The 23,849-nt window shown below is 45.2% G+C and overlaps 1 protein-coding gene across 1 annotated transcript in view; it reads left to right on the top strand.

Moving 5' to 3' along the window:
• The first annotated feature begins 1,818 nt into the window (after nucleotides 1-1,818).
• Nucleotides 1,819-23,849, top strand: part of NLRP7 (NLR family pyrin domain containing 7) — a 37,749-nt gene continuing 15,718 nt past the window's right edge. Inside the window, exons 1-4 of the mRNA XM_047791381.1 lie at nucleotides 1,819-1,908; nucleotides 2,159-2,361; nucleotides 18,308-19,927; nucleotides 21,221-21,391. Of these exons, the coding sequence (XP_047647337.1) occupies nucleotides 1,819-1,908; nucleotides 2,159-2,361; nucleotides 18,308-19,927; nucleotides 21,221-21,391 (2,084 nt within the window). The remainder of the gene's footprint in view (nucleotides 1,909-2,158; nucleotides 2,362-18,307; nucleotides 19,928-21,220; nucleotides 21,392-23,849) is intronic.

The following is a 23,849-nucleotide window of genomic DNA, read 5'->3' as shown; positions in this document are numbered from 1 at the left end:
TTCAGTTTTTTTCTGATTATATTCCATTATAGATTATTATAAGATATTGAATAGAACTCCCTGTGTTATACAGTAAATCCTTCTTGCTTATCTTAGGTGTGGTAGTTTGGTTTTTATGTTTAAAAAGCATGTTTGGTTTCCTCCATATTTGGACTATGATATTCTTTTTAATTTTTTTTAATCAAAGTATCGCTTACAGTGCTGTGCTATGTATAGTAGTTTGTACTTGTTAATCCCATACTCCTAATTTGTCTCTCCTTCTTTTCTTCTCCCTTTTGGTAGCTGTAAGTTTGTTTTCTCTTGTCAGTTTCTAATCAGTTTCTGTTTTTGTAAATAGATTTATTTGTATTCTTTTTTAGATTCCACATATAAGAGATACTGTATCATTTTTGTCTTTCAATGTCTGACTTACTAAGTATAATACTCTCTAGAGCCGTCCATGTTGCCACAAATGGCACTGTTTCATTTTTTATGGCTGAGTAATATTCCATCTTGTGTCTCACTTATTTTATGTATTTTTATAACAATTATTAGCACAATTATTGTTTCTGACATCATCATTTTTACCTCAGTGTTTTATTTCTCTACCCCTTCTCCATACTTCTCCTAAGAGTCAAAATTAGGTAAGCCTGCAATTATCTCTCTCTCTTTTACCTGAGACCCATAATTGGGGAAATCAGCAAATGTCTCAGGGAGATAATTCCAAGCCAAAAGAAAAAATCAAACCAAACAAAAGACTTCCCTGGGAAAAAACCCACAATTTATTTATTTATTTATTTATTTATTTATTTATTTATTTATTTATTTATTTATTTATTTATTGTCTTTTTGCTATTTCTTGGGCCGCTCCTGTGGCATATGGAGGTTCCCAGGCTAGGGGTCTAATCGGAGCTGTGGCCGCCAGCCTACGCCAGAGCCACAGCGACGCGGGATCCGAGCCGCGTCTGCAACCTACACCACAGCTCACGGCAACGCCAGATCGTTAACCCACTGAGCAAGGGCAGGGACCGAACCCGCAACCTCATGGTTCCTAGTCGGATTCGTTAACCACTGCGCCACGACGGGAACTCCATCCCACAAATAATTTAAAGATTTTGTGCACATTTTGGGTCAGAAGCCTGAGGGGCTGGCTAAGTACTCTGACTGTGGTGTCATCCAGTTTGGACTCTCTTCTTAAGACTCGCGAAGCATCCACTTCCAGGATCCTCTAGGTTGTTTGCAGAATTCTCTTCCTTCTTAGAGTTGGCATATGTGCCCACCTACTCTCTACCCTCATCACCAGGGGCGATGCATTAAATCCCTCTGAGAGTTCATATCGCTCATTTCCTCTGCTAACCCATCCCTCTGGCTTCTTTCTCTTTGAAGCAGTCATATAATTATGCAGGACCCTCCAGATAAGCCAGGACACTCTCCCTATCTTGACATCAACTCATCAGTAAACTTAATTACTTCTGCAAAATCCCTCTTGCCCCGTAAGATAACATAACCACCCAGAGAAACCACAAACAATTTGCTGAATTCTTTCATCCCTCTTATCTAACCATAGGCTATTTCCTAGTCCAGAGTGTCTTCAAGTTTTCAATTTGTTAACCTCAAAAAACATTGGCTCTCCAATAGGCAAAAATGTGTTAAAATGAATATATGTGCAAATTAACAAAAAAAATCAGTGAAAAAATACACATTTAAATGTCACTGTAAATGAATACCATCACCTCTGGAACAAATGAGCTTGACTGTTGTGATATACACGTTTTATTTAAGATAGCCTATGGATGCTGAATATAACTGGGATGATTAGGGAGGCAGCTAATTGCAACTATGTCGGCGGTTCTCAACATCGATGGTTTTTTGTCCCCTGGGGGACCTTTGACGACGTTTCGAGACGTGTTTGGTGGTCAGAACAGGATGGTACAACTGGCCTCTGGTGGACAGAGACCAGGCGTGTTGCTGAACATCCTACGAGGCACAGGAAAGCCCCACCCCTAGCCCCACCCTCCCAACAAAGCACCGTCCATCTCAACATGCTGGTGGTGCCTAGGCTGAAGAACCTGACCTGGCCGGTGTGGCTGCGAGGCTGCATATCTGAATCACCTGGGGAGCGCTGCAGGTTCCTGGCTCCCTCGAGCGCTCCCCAGACCAGTTCAATTGGGATCCTCAGGGATGGGGCCCGGGCCGTTTCCACGTGAGCCTCGTTTTGAAGACTGAGGCCCGCCCATTTCCTCCTGGGCCGGAAGTCCTGCCCCCACCCAGGTCCACGCCAAAGACCAATCACAGAGCGCGGGCTGGCAGAAGACGTCGTCTTATTGGAGGGTTCGTGCGCACTCGGGCCTCACAGGCGCACGCCGTCCCAGCCTCCAGGGGGTGAGTACCAGCTCTCTTCTCTGCTTCTCTGTCTCGCCTCTGGCATCCGTCGCAATTACTGGTTGAGTTTCTACCACGGGACAGTGCTCATTTTAGTGGCTGGCGGGAGACTTCTGGAAGGTGTTTTGAGGTCCTAACGCTGAGCCCCCCTTTATAAGGACGAGAAAAAGCGATTTGGAGGGGGCAGCTGCCAGTGGTTTTTGTCTGTAATTTTTTCCTGGTGTTATTTTTAAGTGTTGCATGCGGGTTGGCTTTCTCTCTTGCAAAATCCCCCCGTTGTAAGTGTACAGTGAGCCCTAGCCGACTCAAGGTTGTGCAACTGTCATAATAACCCGATTTCAGAACGTTTGCATGCCCCCGAAGAGATCCCTCAGGCCCCCCTGCCCTGTCTTTGCCCTCTGCTGTGGTTCTGAGCAGGGCTTACTCAGTCTTTCATCTATAATTTGGGATGGCATCCGCCCTTGAGCTCAAAGGTGAATGCACGTGTCACTGTCATGAAGGGGGAGCGACAGTAACGTGGTCGTGGCTTTACCTATTGGTATTTCCCCCAGGATGCCTGTGGTGATGGAGCATTGGAGGACACTACTGCTGCTAGTAAGGAAGGGAGACTTGAGCGATGCTATAGTTCGAGGGTGCCTCCTATGGCTTCTTCTTAGCCGGTGCCTTCACTTTTCTTTTGCTTTTTGCAGCAGAGCCTCTCAGGCTTGTGTCGGCTCAGCTTTTAAGTTTACTAGCCTAGGTCTTCAACCTCACATGACCCACACCTGTGTGAAATAGAGAATTGCTCTCTTTTCAGGGAAAATCCTTTCACCTAGAGTTCCTTTGGGTGGGCTCCATCATCAACATTTTTTTTTTTTCAGTCTTTCTAGGGCCACATCCATAGCATACGGAGGTTCCCAGCCTAGGGGTCTAACCGGAGCTGTTGCCCCCGGCCTACACCACAGCCACAGCAGTGTGGGATCTGAGCCTTGTCTGCAACCTACACCACAGCTCACGGGAACGCTGGATCTTTAACCCACTGAGCAAGGCCAGGGATGTACCCCGCAACTTCATGGTTCCTCGTCAGATTTGTTTCCAGTGCACCACGATGGGAACTCCTCATTTTATTAACTCATCTAACAAGGCTACCTCTCTAGTCTCTCTTGCTATTTTTCTCTTTAGAGCTGCCCCTGTGGCATATGATAGGGCAGGTTCCAGGCAGGGGGATAAATCCCAGCTGCAGGTGCAGGCCCACACCACAGGCACATCAGATCCGAGCTGCATCTGCGACCTACACTGCAGCTTGTGGCAATTCTGGGTCCTGAACCCACGGAACGTGGCCAGGGCCTAAACCTTTCCATCCTCAGGGATACTGGGTTGTGTTCTTAGCTCATTGAGCCCCAGTGGGAACTCCCTCTCCAGTCCCTCTTTGAGCTGCTGCCTCCTGCTTTTTCCTGGTATTCATTCATCCTGGGCGGGAGCAACGCTTTGACGGTGGTACTGGAGGGAATTGCCTAAGCGCGAGTGCTTCTGCAGCTGTGGCCACAAGCCACGCTCACTCAGGCAAGGAGCCTCTGTGTTCCTGGCATCCCAGGGCTCAGGTGTGGCACTCGGCTGAACAGGAATAGAAACCAGAAATGAAGCGGCTTAGCCTGTTCCTTGAGCCGGGTCAGCGTAGAAACCTGAGGGTTGACAATACGCTCCCCTCTGGGAAATTTCTGAAACATCTCTGTTCGTTCTTAGCCCTTCGTCCAAAACCACAAGTTCCTCTTTTGTTTGCTTCTGGCTTTGTTTGGGTTTGCATTTAACATCTCTTTCAAGGAATTAAGCTCCATCTCGTGGATGGTCCGGAGAGCTCCCTCCGAGAACCATCTGATCCTGAGGTTTCCCCTGCTCGTCTTCCCGCGTGGCTCTGAGGGCATTTTGTACTGACCTACCTTGTTGAGGAAGTGAGCCGTTCTTAGTGCCATCCTAGCTGGTCATCTTGTGGTTAGAAAGAAATGATCAGCGCCTAAGCAGCGCTCTGGGTAGAAAGAGAGGGCCACCTCCTGCCTTTGTTTTTTTATTTTTTACAGTCACACCCCCAGCATGTGGAAGTTCGTGGGCCCATAGATTGAGTTCGAGCCGCAGCTGTTGCAATGCTGAATCCTTTAACTCACTACACGGGGCCAGGGATTGGACCTGCACCCCTGCAGAGACCTGAGCTGCTGCCCTCAGGTTCTTAATCCACAGTGCCATGGCGGGAATTCCCTGCCTACCTTAACGGCCTACTTCACATTGGTTTTCTGTTTGCTCTGTCTTCAGGTGCAAACCTTTTTCCCTGCTCACTCTCTGTATCTAGAATTCTGTCAGACGCAATTCTTCCTAGCTTCTGTGGACTTGCCGAGGAGCTTCACCTGGGTGCTCTTAAACCTGCAACCTGGGTTCTCACTTTCCCCAGGAGGTTTCTAGGACGAGCTGTATATGCCTCCAGGTCCCCTTCACTCCTGTGTAACTGGTCCACTCAGTCTGGCTTCTCACCTCATCACCAACCACCTTCCTGAAACTGAAACTGTATCCTATCCTGCAGACGTCGTGTGGTCCCTTTTGATGACTTGCTATGCCTGGGCAACTCAATTTCCCCCCCTTTTTTTTTAACTTTTTTTTTTTTTTTAATTTTTAGGGCTGCACTGGTAGCATAAGGAGGTTCCCAGGCAAGGGGTCCAATCAGAGCTGTAGCCGCCGGCCTACACCACAGCCACAGCAACAGCAGATCTGAGCTGAGTCTGTGACCTACACCACAGCTCATGGCAACGCTGGATCCTTAACCCCTCAGCGAGGCCAGGGATCAATCCTCAAGGATCCTAGTCAGATTCGTTTCTGCTGAGTCATAACGGGAACTTCATCCCTGTTGTTCTTTTTTCTTTACAAAACCAAGTGCGTATTGATGAGACAGCATTGCAAACAGGACAATAACAGGGTAAAATCATCCATGGCAGGGAAACTCGAACACAACCCTTGGGTTTTGAGGGTGTACGTGCTTCTGGAACTTGGCCGTTGGAGGAGGTTACGGGAGGTGATGGTAGGTCTTGCTGCAGTGGGCACATCATTTGCTTGTTCTCATTTTTGGTTACTGTGCTCTTGGGACTTGGCATTGTAGCGTAAACACTGAGTCTTAGGTGTCATGTGATGATCATGAGCCGTTTCCGTACATGGTAACGTCTTGCATCATAAAGCTGCCGGGATGCAGTGTTGCCTGGGTGCTTTGTAAACGGTTGATTTTTCATCTTGCGGCTCATTCCCGGTGTGGCCCCTTGAACACACGAAGAGGGAAGCTTTTTGTTTTTACTTGTTTGATTGACATGTGCGGGCAATGGAGAGCACAGGTGTGTGAGTTCAACTCCGCGATGTGTGAGAATGTGCGGACGTGGGCCTTGGTTTCCCCAGGGCCGCGGCCCTTAAATGAGCCTTGACCACAGTCACCTGGAATGTTGGTTACACCGTGGTGTTCTGGGCCCATCGTCGGAGTTGCTGATTCTGAAGGTCTGGGGTAGGGCTTGAGAACCGGTGTTTCCTAATGCCACTGGCATCCACCTGGGTGGAGCTGGAGCCTCTCAAACTAAGTGAAGTGAGTCAGAAAGAGAAAGACAAATACCATGTGGTAGCACTTATGTCTGGAATCTAATACATGGCACAAAGGAACCTTTCCACAGAAAAGAAATGCATAGACTTGGAGAACAGTCTTGGGGTTGCCGAGGGGGAGGGAGTGGACTGGGAATCTGGGGTTAATAGAGGCAAACTGTTGCCTTAGTAATGGGAAAGCAGTAGATCCTGCTGTGTGGCCCTGGGAACTAGATCTAGTCACTTAGGGTGGAGCATGATAATGTGAGAAAAAAGAATGTATGTATATGTGTGTGTGTGTGTGACTGGGTCACTTGTGCTGAACTGCAGAAAATGGACAGAACACTGTAAACCAGCTATAATAGAAACAATAAAAAATCATTGAAAAAAGGTTGAAAAAAAGAACCTGCATTTGCACAAGTCCCCTGATCAGGCTGCTGGTCCGGGAGCCACACGTGGAGACCGACTGCTCTAAGCCTCAGATTCATCATACAAAGCGTAGATAATAGGATTTACCAGTAAGATGGTTGCAGGAAATGGAGGTGGCCTGTGGGAGAGCGTGTAATAGTGGCTGCACAGGGTAGATGCTCGGATGTTGACGGTCATAATACCGTCAGAACAGACGGGGACTACAGGGAGTTCCCATGGTGGCTCGGTGGCTAAGGAACCTGACTCGGATCCATGAGGATGTGGGTTTGAACTGTGGCCTTGCGCAGTGGGTTAAGGATCCGGCATTGCCATGAATGGTGGTGTAGGTTGCAGACGGGGCTCAGATCCTGAGTTGCTGTGGCTGTGGTGTAGATCAGTAGCTATAGCTCTGATTCAGCCCCTAGCCTGGGAGCCTCCATATGCTGTGGGTGCGACCCTAAAAAGACAAACGAAAAACCCAAACCAGGGATTACAAAAAACGTAAAGGAGATTATCCGGGTCAAAGGGGTTACACTTATTTATTTTTTTTGTCTTTTTGTCTTGGCTAGGGCTGCACTCGAGGCATATGGAGATTCCCAGGCTAGGGGGCTAATTGGAGCTGTAGCCACCAGCCTACACCAGAGCCACAGCAACTCAGGATCCGAGCTGCTTCTGCGACCTGCACCACAGCTCATGGCAATGCTGGATCCCTGACTCACTGAGCAAGGGCAGGGATCAAACCCTCAACCTCATGGTTCCTAGTTGGATTTGTTAACCACTGAGCCGCGATGGAAATTCCAGGGGGTTATGTTTATAAAGTGAATGTTTCACACAGTCATATTTTATCCTCTGTGTAAATTCTTTTTTTTTCTTTTTTTTTTTCTTTTTTAGGGCTGCACTGTGGCATTTGAAAGTCCCCAGGCTAGGGACCAAATCAGAGCTGCAGCTGCCAGCCTTCTGTTGCAGCTTTCGGCAACACCAGATACTTAACCCCCAGAGCCAGGCCAGGGATTGAACCCACATCCTGATGGATACTAGTTGGGTTCTTCACCTGCTGAGCCACAACGAGAACTCCCAATGCTACTTAATTTTTAAAAATGGGAGTTCCTGTCGTGGCACAGTGGTTAACGAATCCGACTAGGAACCATGAGGTTGTGGGTTCGATCCCTGGCCTTGCTCAGTGGGTTAAGGATCCGGCATTGCCGTGAGCTGTGGTGTAGGTCGCAGACTCGGCTCAGGTCCCGAGTTGCTGTGACTGTGGCGCAGGCTGGCAGCTACAGCTCCGATTGGACCCCTAGCCTGGGAACCTCCATATGCTGCGGGAGCGGCCCTAGAAAAGGCAAAAAGACAAAAAAAAAAAAAGATTTAAGTTTGTGCATTTGTTTGTGTATAAATAACTCTCTGGGTGGTTAGACATAACACTGACAGTCGTAATTAATCATACTCTGGTGATTACACACGTACATTTCTGCATACAGTCACACCGACATGTAATCACTAACCAGGCCAGCAGACGACTTTCCCAGCACCACAGGTGTTGACTGTCATCCTTGAGGTGTCGGGGAAAGACAGCCACTCTTGTGACATTTGCCACCATAGGTGAATTGTGCTTGTTAGGAACTTTGTATAAATGGAATCCATTCTATTCCAGGGCTCTTACTGTATAGTTTGACAGCGATAGTTGGGGAGCATGAAGAATAAAGGTTCTGTGAGCAGGTGAGCATGCATCTTCTGTAAACTTCAGCCCTGATGCCTGTGGGGTTTCTGACTGGAGGTGAGATTGCTGTGTCATAGCGTGTGCACCTGGCCAGCTGCAGGGAAAAGCACCGTCACGTTGGGCAGTGGAGTGTTTGCTCAACTTAGCTCTTGTCAGCAATGGGAATGTTGAAACTGCTGCTTCATTGGGTGCAGCAGGGCTCATGCCTGTCCTCAGTTTTAACCATTCTGGTGGGAGCGTCATTTTCTATTCATGGGCTTCTAAATTCGCATTTCTCTGAGGTGGAATCTTTCAGTATGCTTTTTGGCTATTTGGGCTTTTTTTTTTTTTTTTTTTTTTGAAATGCTTTTTCCAAGTCTTTTGATTGCTTTTTGTCTTTTTGTTCATTTTTAAAAACAGTTGAATTGTTTTATTCTTCTATTTTTATGCACTTGTCTTTAATATTCTTTTTCTGTTAGGGTTCATCAGAGGACGCTGACTATTTTTCTCTGTGCTACACAACACCTTGTTGTTTCAATTCCTTTTCCTTGAGTTTTATCTTATTTTCATAGGCCCAGGAGGAAGAAATACTCCTTTGCCCTTCTAGGTTCTTCTGACTAGTCTAGGAATTGAGGTAACATGAGAGAGATTAACAAGAGGAAGTCAAACAACAGTTCTCAAAGGTATTCGTGGGAAAGATGCAGCAAGACTAAGTAACTTGCCCAAATGGCCGCATCTCGACATTTCTGGTGATGGCTCTGTTCCCAGAATAGACTCTTCATGTGAAGATTTTTAGGCAGTTAAGGAGAAAGGCAAAAGATTTTTCCCAAGTCTTTTGGGTCTCAATTGTTTTCGGCCTCAAAATAATGCACATGACAAAGAGACATCTAGGAGGTGGCAAGTTTTGCTTCCCTGTAATGGAAAATGTTGAACAGTTTGGAAAGAGCTGATACTGTGATACAGAGCCTTCCAACCCATGAATGCTACCTCTCCATTTAAAAAAAATTTTGGGGTGTTTTTTCAGCTTTAACCTGTTTTTTCATTTATGATTTTTATTTTTGCCATTATAGCTGGTTTATAGTGTTCAATTTTCTGCTGTACAGCAAGGTGACCTAGTTACACATACATGTATACATTCTTTTTTCTCCCATTATCATGCTCCATCACAAGTGACCAGACATAGTTCCCAGTGCTACACAGCAGGCTCTCATTGCTCATCCATTCCAAAGGCAAGAGTTTGTATCTGTTAACCCCAAATTCCCAATCCATCCCATTCCCTCCCTTCTCCCTTGGCAACCACAAGTCTTTTCTCAATGTCCATGATTTTCTTTTCTGTGGAAAGGTTCATTTGAGCCGTATATTAGATTCCAGATGTAAGTGATACCGTACGGTGTTTCTTTCTCTGACTTCACTCAGTATGAGAGGCTCCAGTTCATCCATGTTGCCGCAAATGGCATTATTTTGTTCTTTTTTATAGTAGTATTCCATTCTAAATATATATACACACATACACCACATCTTCCTAATCCAGTCATCTGTTGATGGATATTTGGGTTGTGTCCATGTCTTGGCTATCGTGTTTAGTGCTGCAATGAACATGTGGGTGCATGTGTCTTTTTTAAGGAAAGTTTTGTCTGGATAAATGCCTAAGAGTGGGATTGCTGGGTCATATGGTAGTTCTGTGTATAGATTTCTAAGGTACCTCCATACTGTTCTCCATAGTGATTGTACCAGCTTACATTCCCACCAACAGTGCAGGAGGGTTCCCTTTTCTCCACACCCCCTCCAGCACTTGTTATTTGTGGACTTATTCATAATGGCCATTCTGACTGGAGTGAGGTGGTACCTCATGGTAGTTTTGACTTGCATTTCTCTAATAATCATGATGTTGAGCATTTTTTTCATGTGCTTGCTGGCTATCTGTATCTTTTCCTTGGAGAAATGTCTATTCAGGTCTTTTGCCCATTTTTAAATTAGGTTGTTGGCTTTTTTTGCTGTTGAGTTGTATTAATTGTTTGTATATTTTAGAGATTAAGCCCTTGTCGGTTGCATCATTTGAAACCGTTTTCTCCCATTCTGTAAGTTGTCTTTTTGTTTTCTTTATGGTTTCCTTTGCTGTGCAAAAGCTTGTCAGTTTGATTAGGTCGCATTGGTTTATTTTTGCTTTTACTTCTGTTGCTTTGGGAGACTGACCTGAGAAAACATTTGTAAGGTTGATAGCAGAGAAGGTTTTGCCTATGTTCCCTTCTAGGGGTTTAATGATGTCTTGGCTTAAATTTAAGTCTTTAAGCCATTTTGAATTTATTTTTGTGCATGGTGTGAGTGTGTGTTCAGTTTCACTGATTTACATGCAGCTGTCCAGTTTTCCCAGCAATGCTTGCTGAAAAGACTGTCTTTTTTCATACGGTATTTTTGCCTCCCTTGTCAAAGATTAATTGACCATAGGTGTCAGGGTTTATTTCTGGGTTCTCTATTCTGTTCCATTGGTCTGTCTGTTTTGGTACCAGTACCACACTGTCTTGATGACTGTGGCTTTGTAGTATTGCCTGAAGTCTGGGAGAGTTATGCCTCCTGCTTGGTTTTTGTTCTTCAGAATTGCTTTGGCAATTCTGGGTCTTTTATGGTTTCATATAAAATTTTGGATTGTTTGTTCCAGTTTGGTGAAAAACGTCATGGGTCATTTGATGGGGATTGCATTGAGTCTGTAGACTGCTTTGGGTAGTATGGCCATTTTTGCAGTATTAATTTTTCCAACCCAGGAGCATGGAATATCTTTCCATTTCTTTGTATCTTCTTTGATTTCCTTGATGAATGTTTTCTAGTTCTCAGCATATAAGTCTTTCACCTCCTTGATGAGGTTTATTCCCAGGTATTTTTTTTGGGGTGCAATTTTAAAAGGTATTTTTGTGTCCCTTTTTCTAATATTTCATTGTTAGTGTACAGAAATGTGATGGAATTCTGAATGTTAATCTTATATCCTGCTACTTTGCTGAATTTGTTGATCAGTTCAGGTAGTTTTTGGGTTGAGTCCTTAGGGTTTTCTACATATAGTATCATGTCATCTGCATACAGTCACAGTTTTACCTCTTCTCTTCCAGTTTGGATGCCTTTTATTTCTTTTGTTTGTCTGATTGCCATGGCTAGGACTTCCAATACTGTGTTGCATAACAGTGGTTAGAATGGGCATCCTTGTCTTGTTCCAGATTTTAGTGGGAAGGCTTTCAGCTTTTCTCCCTTGAGTATTTGCTGTGGGCTGTTTTTTTCTTTTAAATTTTTTTTTGTGGAAGTATAGTTGGTTTACAATGCTTTTTTGGCTTTTTTTCTAGGGCTGCTTCCATGGTATATGGAGGTTCCGAGGCTAGGGGTCCAATCAGAGCTATAGCCACCGGCCTACGCCAGAGCCACAGCAACTCGGGATCTGAGCTGTGTCTGTGACCTACACCGTAGCTCACGGCAACGGCAGATTGATCTCTGGCCTCGCTCAATGGGTTAACTAACCCACAACCTCATGGTTCCTAGTCAGATTCCTTAACCAGTGAGCCAGGACAGGAACTCCTGGTTTACAGTGTTAACTTCTGTAGAGCAAAGTGATGCAGATAGATACACACATCATAATATAACAATGTAAAAAAGTGTGTCACAGAATATAGAATATAGTTGCATGTGCGGTAGAGTAGGACCTTGTTAATATCATTCTGTGTAGAATAGTTTGCATCTGCTAATCCCTCAACTCTCACTCCATCGTTTTCTCATCCTTGGCAACCACAGGGCTGCTCTCCATGTTCGTGAGTCTGTTTCTGTTCTGTAGATCGTACATTCGTGCCATATTTTAGATTCCCCATGTAAGTGATGTCAGAAGGTATTGGGCTTTGTCTTTCTGACTGACTTCGTATGCTCGTCTCTGGGACCATCCATGTTGCTGCAAATGGCTTTATATCTTTCTTTTTATGGCTCAGTAACTTCCATTATATGTATGTATAATCTCCCTCCATTTATTGATTTATACGAAATTGTGTACAATTTGTTACAGTTGCTTTACAATGTTGTGCCAATTTCTGCTGCATAGCAAAGTGACTCAGTTACACATATATGAGAAAAAGAATGTATGTATCTTGTATCATGTTCTATCCAAAGAGACAGGGTATAGTTCCCTGTGCTATACAGTAGGACCTCATTGCTTCTCCATTCCTTTTTTAATATATGCATTCGATTTCTCATATTATCTTCTATGATATTCTGTCAGAAGTGATTGGGTATCGTTGTCCATGCTCTACAGGAGGACTGCCTTGTTTATCCATTCTGTTTTCTTGATTTTTATCCCATTTGATCTGATTTTATTTATTTTTTCATTTTTTTAAAGTATAGTTGATTGATAATGTTGTGTCAATTTCTGCTGTATGGCAAAGTGACCAGGTCTCCCTCCCTCCCTCTTTCTCTCACACACACACACACATTTTTTCTCATATTATATTCTATTGTGTTCTGTCCAAGTGATTGGATATAGTTCCCTGTGATGTACAGTAGGACCTCATTGCTTATCCATATATTTTTATTTTATTTTTTTTAGGGCTGCACCTGCAGCATATGGAGGTTCCCAACCTCAAATCGGAGCTGTAGCCAGCTGCTGGCCTACACCACAGCCACAGCAACACCAGATCTGAGCTGCATCCATGACCTGCACAGCAGCTTGCTATAATGCCAGATTCTTGACCCACTGAGTGAGGTCAGGGATCGAACCTGCCTCCTCATGGATACTAGTTGGGTTCGTAACCTGTTAAGCCACAGCAGGAACTCTGCTTATCTATTCTAAATGTCATAGTTTGCATCCACCAACCCCAAACTCTCAGTCCCTCCCACTCCCTCCGCCTTGCGCTTGGCAACCACAAGTCTGTTGTCCATGTCTGTGGGTCTGTTGTTTCTGGTCTGTAGGTAGGTTCATCTGTTCGATGTTCTAGATTTCAGGTATAAATGATCGCATAGGTATTGGTCTTTCTATTTCTGACTTAACTTCACTTACTACGAGAATCTCTAGTTCCATCCATGTTGCTGGATATTCCATCCATGATAGCATTTTTCTCCTTTTTAGGATTGAGCACTATTCCATCGTGTATCTGTATCACAGCTTCTTAATCCGTTCCTCTGTGGATGGACATTTAGGTTGTTTGCATGTCTTGACTATTGTGAATAGAGCTTCTGTTGAATATAGGGGTGCGTGTATCTTTCTGAAGTACAGTTTTGTCCAGATACGTGCCCAGGAATGGGATTGCGGGATCATATGGTAATTCATTATTCAGTTTTCTGAGGAAGCTTCATACTGTCTTCCATGGTGGTTGAACCAGTTTCCAGTCCCACCAACAGTGTGAGATGGTCCCCTTTCTCCACACCCTCCTGAGCACTTGTTGTTTGTAGACTTAACTAATGATGGACATTCTGGCTGGTTTGAGGTGGTACCTCATTCTAGTTCTGATCTGCTTTCTCTAATTAGTGATGTTAAGCATTTTTTCATGTGCCTGCTGGCCATCCATATGTCTTTGGAGAAAAGTCTATTTTTGTATTGTACCCATTTTTGATTGGGTCGTTGTTGAATTGTATGAGTTTTGGGTACATTTAGGATATTAGGCCTTTGTAGGCGCACCATTTGCAACTATTTTTTCTCCCATTCTGTAGTTTTTTTTTTTTTTTTAAATCGTTTGCTTTGCTGTGATAAAAGCTTGTACATTTGATTAGGTCTCATTTACTTATTTTAGTTTTTCTTTCTATTGCTTTGGAGACTGACCTAAGCAAACATGTGTACAGTTGACGTCAGAAGGTTTTTCCTATGTTCTCTTCTAGGAGTTTGACGGTGTCTTGTCTTATATTTAAGTCTTTCAGCCATTTTGAGTTTATTTTTGTGCATGGTGTGAGGGTGTGTTCTAGTTTCATTGATTTACATGCGGCTGTCCGGTTTTCCCAGCACCAGTTGCTGAAGAGACTGTCTTTTTCCCATTTTATATTCTTGCCTCCTTTGTCAAAGATTAATTGACCATAGGTGTCTGGGTTTATTTCTGGGTTCTCTATTCTGTTCCCTTGGTCTGTATGTCTTGGTACCAGTACCACACTGTCTCGATGACTGTAGCTTTGTAGTATTGTCTGCAGTTGGGGAGAATTATACCTCCTGCTTTGGTGTTAGTTTTCTTTTTTCTCAGAATTGCTTTGGCAATTCTTGGTGGTTCTGTATAAATGTTGGGGTTATTCTAGTTCTGTGAAAAGTGTCGGGTAATGTGATGGGGATAGCATTAATTCTATAGATTGCTTTGTGTAGCATGGCCATTTTTACGGTACTCTTCCAGTCCAGGTGCATGGGGTATCTTTCTGTTTCTTTGAATCTTCTTTAATTTCCTTCATTAATATCTTACAGTTTTCAGTGTATAAGTCTTTTACCCCCTTGGTCAGGTGTTTTCCTAGATTTTTTTTTGGTGCAGTTTTAAGAGATACTGGTTTTTTTTTTTTTAATACTTATCTTCTATAATATTATTGTTAGTATACAGAAATGCAGCTGATGTCTGAATGTTAATCTTGTATCCTGCTATTTTGCTGAATTGGTTGATCAGTTCATGCAGTTTTTGTGTGGCGTCCTTAAGGTTTTCTATATATAGTATGTCATCTGCGTAGAGTGTCAGTTTTACCTCTTCTCTTCCAATTTGGGTATTTTTTTCTTTCTTTGTCTGACTGCTGTGGCTAGGACTTCAAGTACTAGGTTGAATAACAGTGGTGAGGGTGGGCATCCTTGTTGTGTTCCAGACTTGAGTGGAAAGGCTTTCAGCTTTTCTCCATTGAGTATTATATTGGCTGTGGGTTTGTCATAAATGGCTTTTATTAATTTGAGATAGGTTTCCTCTGTACCCACTTTGGTAAGAGTTGTATCAGGAATAGATGTTGAATTTTGTCAAAATAGCTTTTCCACATCTGTTGAGATCATGTGATTTTTGCCTTTGCTTTTATTAATGTGGTGTATGACTTTGACTTGCATATGTTGAACCACCCTTGTGAACTTGGGGTGAATCTTACTTGGTTGAGGTGTTAGGATCCTTAGAATGTGTTGTTAGATTCAGTTTGCTAAAGATTGGTAAATTTCTGCAACTATAATCATCAAAGATACTGACCTGTAATTTTGTTTTTTTGGTAGTACCTTTTCCTGGTTTTGGTATTAGGGTGATGGTGGCTTCCAAGAATGTTTTGGGGAGTGTTCCTTCTTCAGTCTTTAGGAAGAATTTAGGAAGAATGGGTATAAGGGTTTTTTGTTTATTTGTCTTGCTATTTTAGGGCTGCACCCACAGCATATGGAGGTTCCCAGGCTAGGGGTCAGGTCGGAGCTGTAGCTACCAGCCTAAGCCACAGCAACATGGGATCAGAGTCATACATGCAACCTACACCACAGCTCACGCAGCGTCAGATCCTTAACTGAGTGAGGCCAGGACCGAACCGCATCCTCGTGGTTCTTGTTAATGCCTGAGCCAGGAATGGAATTCCACAAGTTGTTCTTGATTTGGAAGAATTCGCCTGTGAAGCTATCTGGTCCTGGACTTGGATTCGTAGAGAGGTTTTTTTTTTATTTTTTATTATCACATACATATTCATTCTTACAGTGATCAGACTGTTTATGTGACCTGTTTCTTCTTGATTCAGTTTGGGCAGGCTCTATGTTTCTACAAAAGTTGTCCATTTCTCCTAGGTTGTCAAATTTGTTGGCATGCAATTGTTGATAATGTTCTGGTGTTTGTTTTTTTGTTTTTTTTTTGTATTTCTCCAGTATTGAGATTTCTCCTTTGTCATTTCCTGTTTTGTTTGGTTTTTTCCTCTCTTCTTGGTGAGTCTGGCCAGAGGTTTTTCAATTTTGTTTATTACCCTTGCAAAGAACCAGCTCTTGGTGTTATTGCTATTTTTTTCATTATTTTTGAAGTTTCTATTTTACTCTGCTCTTTATGATTGCCTTCCTTCTGCTACTTTAGGTTTTGTTTGTTTTTCTAATTATTTTGGGTGGTAGATGAGATTGTTGATTTCAAATATATATATATATATATATATATATATATATATATATATATATATATATATATATATATATTTTTTTTTTTTTTTTTTTCCTTTGGCCATTTCTAGGGCCACTCCTGCGGCATATGGAGGTTCCCAGGGTAGGGATCGAATCGGAGCTGTAGCTGCTGGCCTACGCCAGGGCCACAGCAACGCAGGATCCGAGCTGCATCTGCGACCTACACCACACCTCACGGCAACGCCAGGTCCTTACCCCACTGAGCAAGGCCAGGGATCGAACCCACAACCTCATGGTTCCTAGTCGGATTCATGAACTGCTGAGCCATGACGGGAACTCCTCAAATGTTTCTTTTTTGAGGAAGGCTTGTATTGCTATAAACTTCCCTCTAAGAACTGCTTTTGGGGCGTCCCAAGTATTTTGAATGGTTGTTATTATGTCATTTGTCTCAAGGTACTTTTTAATATACTTTTTGATTGCCTTGTTGACCCACTGGCTTTGTAGTAGTATGTTGTTTAGTTTCCTTGCAGTCAGCTTTTTTCTCATTTATTTTCTTGTGGTTGGCTTCTAGTTTCATGCCATGGTGGTCAGAGAAGATGCTTGAAATAAATGCTATACTCTTAAATGGGTTGAGGTTATTTTTTTGCCCCAGTATTCAGTTTTAGAGAATGTTCCATGTGCACTTGAAAAATAAAGTATATTCTGATTTTTGATGTCATGCCCCGAAAATATCAATTAAATCTAACTGTTGTGTCTCTTAGGATCTCTGTTGCCTTAGTCACTTTCAGTCGAGAGGATCCGTGCATTGATGTGAGAGGGGTGTTAAAATCTCCTGTGTTCCCATCAGTTTCTCGTCTTCACGTCTGTTGGTATTTGTTGAATGTATTTTCGTGCTCCTGTACTGGGGCCATATACATTGATGAGGGTCACATCCTCTTCTTGAATTGACCCTTTTATCATGAATTAGTCTTTATGGCCTTTGTTTTAAAGTCTGTTTTGTCCAACAGGAGTACACGTTAAGCAGTCGCATATGGGGAATGACTGCTTAACGTGTGTGAGGTATCTGTGTGGGGTGATGAGTCTTGGCACTAAATTGTGGTGGTTGGTTGTGCCACGTTGTGCATGTTTTCAGAACCATCGAGTCGTACATGCTAAGATGGTAAAATACACGTAATATTCTTAACCATATAAAAACAAGCATATTTAAGAATCAAGACTATTTTCAGGTGTCTTTATCTGCAATAAGGTCTAATCAAGGAAGCACAGATAACCCTGTGGGCACGCTTTCACCCATGTGACTTGAATGAAATGTGGAGAGGAGTTCCCAGTGTGGCACAGGGGGATCTGCGGCATCTCTGGAGTGCTGGGGTGCAAGTTTGATTCCTGGCCTGGCACTGTGGGTTAGGGATCCAGCGCTACTGCAGCTGTGGCATGGGTCAGGTACTCCACATGCTGCAGAGCGGCCAAAAAAGAAGGGAAAAAATAATGACGTACACACATTGTGAAGGAGAGAGAACCCGCAGCTGGGGGAGGCCAGGGGAGACCTGGAGGGTGGAAAACCCGGGCGGAGAACTGCTGGCTCAGAGGCTGGGGGTTTGGTAGTGTGTATGAGAATCCTCCTTTTCCCGGTTCTCCTCATTTCTGGTGAAGGGGAGCAAGAGTGCCACCCCCAAGATGTCTCGTTGCCATGCAGATGATGGAAAGCTGAAAAGAATCAAGGCCCGAAGGAATCGGGAAGCAGCTGTGACTCCCTCTTGGCTTTGTAAATAAGTTAGATCACTGGGTAGAGACATCCGCAGAGGCAAAGAGCAGGGGCTGGGTGTGGCGGGAGAACCTCAGCAGAGCCTAGACGCCAGCGTCCGCTCCCGCCCAGGGTCTCTGCAGGGTCCAGGAGGCAGGTGTTGACCACACCCTTTATTCCCCATCTCTGTGTATATTACTTCCTCCCCTTATGAAGTCCTACGTCACCACCACTCAGAGCCCCCTTCTTCTCTAGCTGGAGATGGTATTGAAGGCGAGGGGTTAGTTGTCCTGGGTCCCCCGCGTGTCCATGTTGTTAAACTTCTGTTGGATTTCTCTTGTTTGTACCCTGTCAATTTAATTCTTAGCACAGTCAGAAGGACCCAGAAGGGTAGAACGACTTTTCTTCTTTTCTGACCTTGGTCCTTTATAATATATATTTCTCTAGCTGAGCATAGTCCCTGACGCCCCGACTCTCTCCCACTGCTTATCAGTGTAGGTGAAGAGGAGAGAGAGAGACGGAGAAACACAATGGAGGAAACATCTTCTCTTTGCAACCATACGTTTTGGCCAAGCGATGGTGGTTTCCACTACAACAACATCGCCCATAGAAGCCAGAAGTTGATAACGTACTTGAACCCCGCAATACCCACACAGCCAATGCCACTGACTGTGGTCCTGCACGGTCCTGCTGGCGTCGGGAAAACCACAGTGGCAAAGAAGCTGATGCTGGACTGGACCCAGAACGGCCTGGCCCAGGCCGTCCACTCCGCCTTCTATCTCAGCTGCAAGGACCTCAGCCACAGGGGGATGTGCACGTTTGCAGAGCTGATCGCCGCGGCCGGGCCGGCTGCGCGGGAGGCCGTTCCGCAGCTCCCGGCCCTAGCCCAGGAGATCCTGCTCGTCGTCGACGGCTTCGAGGAGCTGCGGGTACCCTCGGGGGCCCTCGTCCGTGACCTGTGTGGCGACTTGAAGCAGCCGAAGCCAGTGGCCGTCCTCCTGGGGAGTCTGCTGAGGAGGAAGATGCTGCCCAGGGCCACGCTGGTGATCACCACGCGCCCGGGGGCCCTGCGAGAGCTGCGGCTCCTGGCGGAACAGCCGCTCTTCGTGGAGATCGAGGGCTTCCTGGAGCCCGACAAGAAGGCCTACTTCCTGGAGCACTTCGGGGAGGAGAGGCAGGCCCTGCGAGCTTTCGCCCTGATGAAGGGCAACGCAGCGCTGTTCCGGCTGGGCTCGGCCCCCGCCGTGTGCCGGATCGTCTGCACCTGTCTGAAGGCGCAGATGGAGGGCGGCGAGGACCCCGCCTCGACCTGCCAGACCACCACGTCGCTGTTCCTGCGCTTCCTCTGCAGCCAGTTCGCCCCGGCTCCGGGCGCCTGCCCCCGTCCGCGCCTCCAGGCTGCGCTGAGGGCTGCGTGTCTCCTGGCCGCCGAGGGCGCGTGGACACAGACGTCTGTGTTCGACGGGGACGACCTCGGGAGGCTCGGGCTCACACCGTCGGCCCTCTGTCCTTTCCTGGACAAGCAGATTCTCCAGAAGAGCGGCGACTGTGGGGGCTGCTACTCTTTCGTCCACCTCAGCGTCCAGCAGTTGCTCGCGGCCATGGTCTACGTCCTGGAGACGGAGGAGGAGGAGGAGGCGGCGGCGGCGGGAGGCGAGGCAGGGAGCTGCACGTGGGACATCGGGGACGTGCAGAAGCTGCTGTCCAAGGAGGAGAGACGAAAGAACCCCGACCTGACCCGCGTGGGGTCCTTCTTGTTCGGCCTCCTGAACGAAGAGAGAGCCCGGGAGCTGGAGACCACTTTCGGCTGCCGAGTGTCGGGGGCGGTCAGGCGGGAATTACTCAAGTGCAGGTCCGAGTCCGATGGGAACGGACCTTTCTCCTCGATGATGGACGCAAAGGAGATGCTGCACTGGCTTCATGAATCGCAGGAGGAGCAGCTGGTGAAGGACGCCATGGCCCACGTCCAGGAGATTGCTGTTCACCTGACCAGTGCGTTTGAAATGGGGGAGGCTTCCTTCTGCCTCAAGCACTGTCAGGACCTGCGGAAGATTTCCCTGCAGGTCGGGAAGAGGATATTCCTGGAGAATGATGCTGACGCTGAGGTTGACAGGTAAAGGCATGTCATTTTCGCTTTACCAGTTGGCCCATTTCTAGCCTCATCTCGTGCTGTGTTGGGAAGAGGGCAGAATTTCCTCCTTGTCCCTGTGGCTTAGGGTCAGAATTCTCTTCTTGCTGAAATTTCTTCCTGCCAACTCACTGTTAAAGATGGGGAAAATGGTGTTGAGACAGGAATGGGGCCTGTGGAACCTTGTTTTGTTTTAATGTTAGCGTTTACACGTGCAAACTGGGCCCAGGGCACGTGAGACATGACCCAGAGTTTTCCTCCTGCCTATTCTTTAAAAACTGTGGTTTAAACTGTAGTCACCATGCTACACATCAGACCCCAGGACTTGATGGTCTTACAACTGGATGTTTGTACCTTTGATCAGCTCCCTCATTTCAGCGCCACCCCCAGGCCACCCCAGCCTCTGACAGACACCAGCCCGGTTCAGTCTGTTTTCTGTATCCATGAGAGCCTATACAACATATAATTAATGAGATTATGTAGCATTGGTCTTCTGTGTTGGACTTGTTTCATGTAGCGTGATACCCTCAAGATCCATTCATGCTGTTGCAGATGGCGGCATTTCCTCTTTTATGGCTAAATAATATGCCATTGTGTGTATATACACACAGCATACTTTCTGTCATTCCTCCCTCAGTGGACACTTGGGGAAACAACCAGTCTGGGTTATTGTAGATGGTGCTGCAGTGAACGTGGTTCATATACCTCTTCAAGATAATGATTTTGGTTTCTTCAGATAAAGACCCAGAAGTGGGATACCTGGGTCATGGGGGTAGTTCTGTATTTACATTTATTTACATAATTTATGTAATTTTATGTAATTTAATTCATATGATTTATGATTTGATTTATGATTTGATTTATGATTTGATTTATGATTTGATTATGCATATGATTTGATTTATGATTTAATTTACTTGTTTGTATTATTTGTATTATTTTGACTTTTATTTTTTCCATTATAGCTGGTTTACAGTGTTTTGTCAGTTTTCTACTGAACAACAGAGACCCAGTAACACATACATACATACATTCTTTTACTCACGTTTTCCTCCCATCATGCTTTCTGTAACTCTTCATGCATCAATGGATACTTAAGCTGTTTCTTAATATTTTTATATATTAACCCCCTGTCAAACATGCGATAGAAACGTTTTTTCCCCAGCCCACGCATTGCCTTCTCATTTTGTTGATGCCTTCTGCGGTGCAGCTTGGTAACAATCCTTGTTACTTTTCCGCACGTGCTTGAGTGGTGCTTGCCTCTCCCCCTCCTCCCAGGTCCCAGCACGACCAGCACTCCCTGCAAGTCTGGGTGGATCTTTGCTCTGTGTTCAGTTCAAACGAAAACCTGCTCTTCCTGGACGTGAGGGACAGCGTCCTGAGTCGCTCCTCAGTGAGGATCCTCTGTGAGCACATCACCCACGCCACCTGTCACCTGCAGAAAGTCGTGTAAGTAGGAGCCAGTCCTGTGACGTGACCTCCAGGTGTTTTAAATGGGGGAGCAGTGTTGGAACGCTCAGCGAGGCTCAGACCAGTTGGGGGCTCAGAATACAAAGAAACGAAATGGTTGCTTTCCGTGTTTCTAGTAGGAGAATCTTACTAGGTTGAGTCATTTTTATGAAACTTGGCCAGGAGGTTGGATGTTCCCGTCCATCTGCTACAGGGCATATCAAAAACTCAGCCTCTAGAGAAAAGGCACATGTGGGTTTGGAGGAGACTTTTTATTATGTTTAATGATTTTTATTTTTTCCATTACAGCTGGTTTCCAGTGTTGTGTCACTTTTCTGCCCTCCAGCAAAGTGACCCAGTCACACATACGTGGTGACATTCTTTTTCTCACGGTATCCTCTCTCATCCTGCATCAGAAGTGGCTAGATACAGTTCCCAGGGCTATGAAAGTGTCAGATGTGAAGAATGTTGATGAGGCAGTGATGCATCTATGACTAGTGTGTAGAATGGGGTTGAGAAATTGGTCAGAGTTAAGGTAGGTTGTGGTGGAAGCAAATCAAGATGTAGGTCACCCGGGCAGGTGGCACTTGGCACATGTAGTATGTGTGTAAGTAGGGGTGATTTACAATGTTGTGCCCATCTCTGCTCTGCAGCAGAGTGACCCGTGTATATATGTTTATGTTTTATATATATATATATACACACATAGAAATACATAGGTTCTTGTTCTCATTATCTTCCATTGTGTTTTACCCCAAGAGACAGTCGGGGCTCATTGCTTATCCATTCTGAGTGTAACAGTTTGTAGCTACTAACCCCAAACTCCCCATCCATCCTCGTTCCCCTCCCCCTCGGCAACCCCAACTCTGTTCTGTCTGTGAGTTGGTTTCTGTTCTATATACAGGATAATGCACATGAGTTGTCCATCCTTTTCAGCCAACACACGTTTGTTTGGTCAGTGGCCATTCTGATAGGTGAGAGGTGATGCCTCATTGTGCTTTTGACTGGCGTCTCCCTGATGAGTGATGTTGAGCAGCTTCTCATATGATGATCTGTTGGCTGTCGGTGTGTGTTCTTGGGAGACAGGCCTGTTGAGATCCTCTACCCATTTTTTTTTTGTCTTTTTGTTGTTGTTGTTGCTATTTCTTGGGCCGCTCCCGCGGCATATGGAGGTTCCCAGGCTAGGGGTCGAATCGGAGCTGCAGCCACCAGCCTATGCCAGAGCCACAGCAACACGGGATCTGAGCCGCGTCTGCAACCTACACCACAGCTCATGGCAACGCCGAATCGTTAACCCACTGAGCAAGGGCAGGGACTGAACCCGCAACCTCATGGTTCCTAGTCGGATTCGTTAACCACTGCGCCACGACGGGAACTCCCCTCTACCCATTTTTAATGGGATTTTTCTTTGCTAATGATGTGAGCTCACGAGTGAGGTATTAACCTTGCTAGACCATGTTTGCAAACGTGTACTATTCGGCAAGTGGCCTTGTGTTGGTTTCCTCCCCATGCAGGTCTTTTCCGTTGCATGGAGTCCTATTTGTTCTTTGTTTCCCTTCTCCGAGGATGTACGTGTAAATACTGCCAAGAGCTGTGTCAGCGTATACAGCATGTTCTTCTTGGAGCTGTATGGTTTCAGGTCTTACATTTAAGACTTTAATCCATTTTGAGATTATTTTTATATATGGTATAAGGAAACGTTTCATTCTTTTTTACATATAGCTGCCCACTCTCCCCCACATTTTGGGGGAAAAAACCCCTAAAGACAAAAGGAAAACATGTGTAGGGCATTAACTTTTTAAGTTAGGTTTAAAGTCCCACACCGATACATGGGTGACAATTCCCCCAAACCAACATAGCTTGGAAGGTTTAATTAAAATGTTGTGCTGTTCAGAATTCTACTCAATATTTTGTAATAAACTATATGGGAAAAGAATCTGAACAAAAATGAATAGATGTGTATGTGTCACGGAATCACTTTGCTCTACCCCTGAAATTAACACAGCATTTTAAAGCAACCACATTCCCATAACATAAACAAATAGCGTTTGGTTTGAAAGGAGAATGTTGTGATGCGGACTTGAACAAATAGCCCACATCTATTTGGTTTTAGGCGGCCCACAGCTTGGCCATCTCAGAAAGCCATGCTCTTGTGTGTACAAGGCAGCAAAAATCTAACATAGGCTGGTGCCAGCAAAGGTGGCAGTTTCTTCCATACGATTTTGAAAGGCTTGAGTTGTTGGGGTTTTATGTGGAGTAACAGGAACTAGGAGGCACTTGTGACTCACTCCACTAAGAGTTAAGGACCATTGAGGCAGGAGCTCTGAACAGTCGCGTCCTCCCTATTCTGGCTCGCTCTGCTGAAATTCTGAGGCTTCTTCTGAATGAGCCACAGGAAATGCTCATTACCTAAAAAATGAACGGTCAGTTTTGAAGATAGTATGAGGAAAAGAATGGG

This window comes from Phacochoerus africanus, chromosome 8 (assembly GCF_016906955.1).
Source record: "Phacochoerus africanus isolate WHEZ1 chromosome 8, ROS_Pafr_v1, whole genome shotgun sequence".
NCBI classification, from domain to species: domain Eukaryota; kingdom Metazoa; phylum Chordata; class Mammalia; order Artiodactyla; family Suidae; genus Phacochoerus; species Phacochoerus africanus.
The sequence above is the reverse complement of the archived record's forward strand: the minus strand, read 5'-3'. Positions and strand labels throughout refer to the sequence as shown.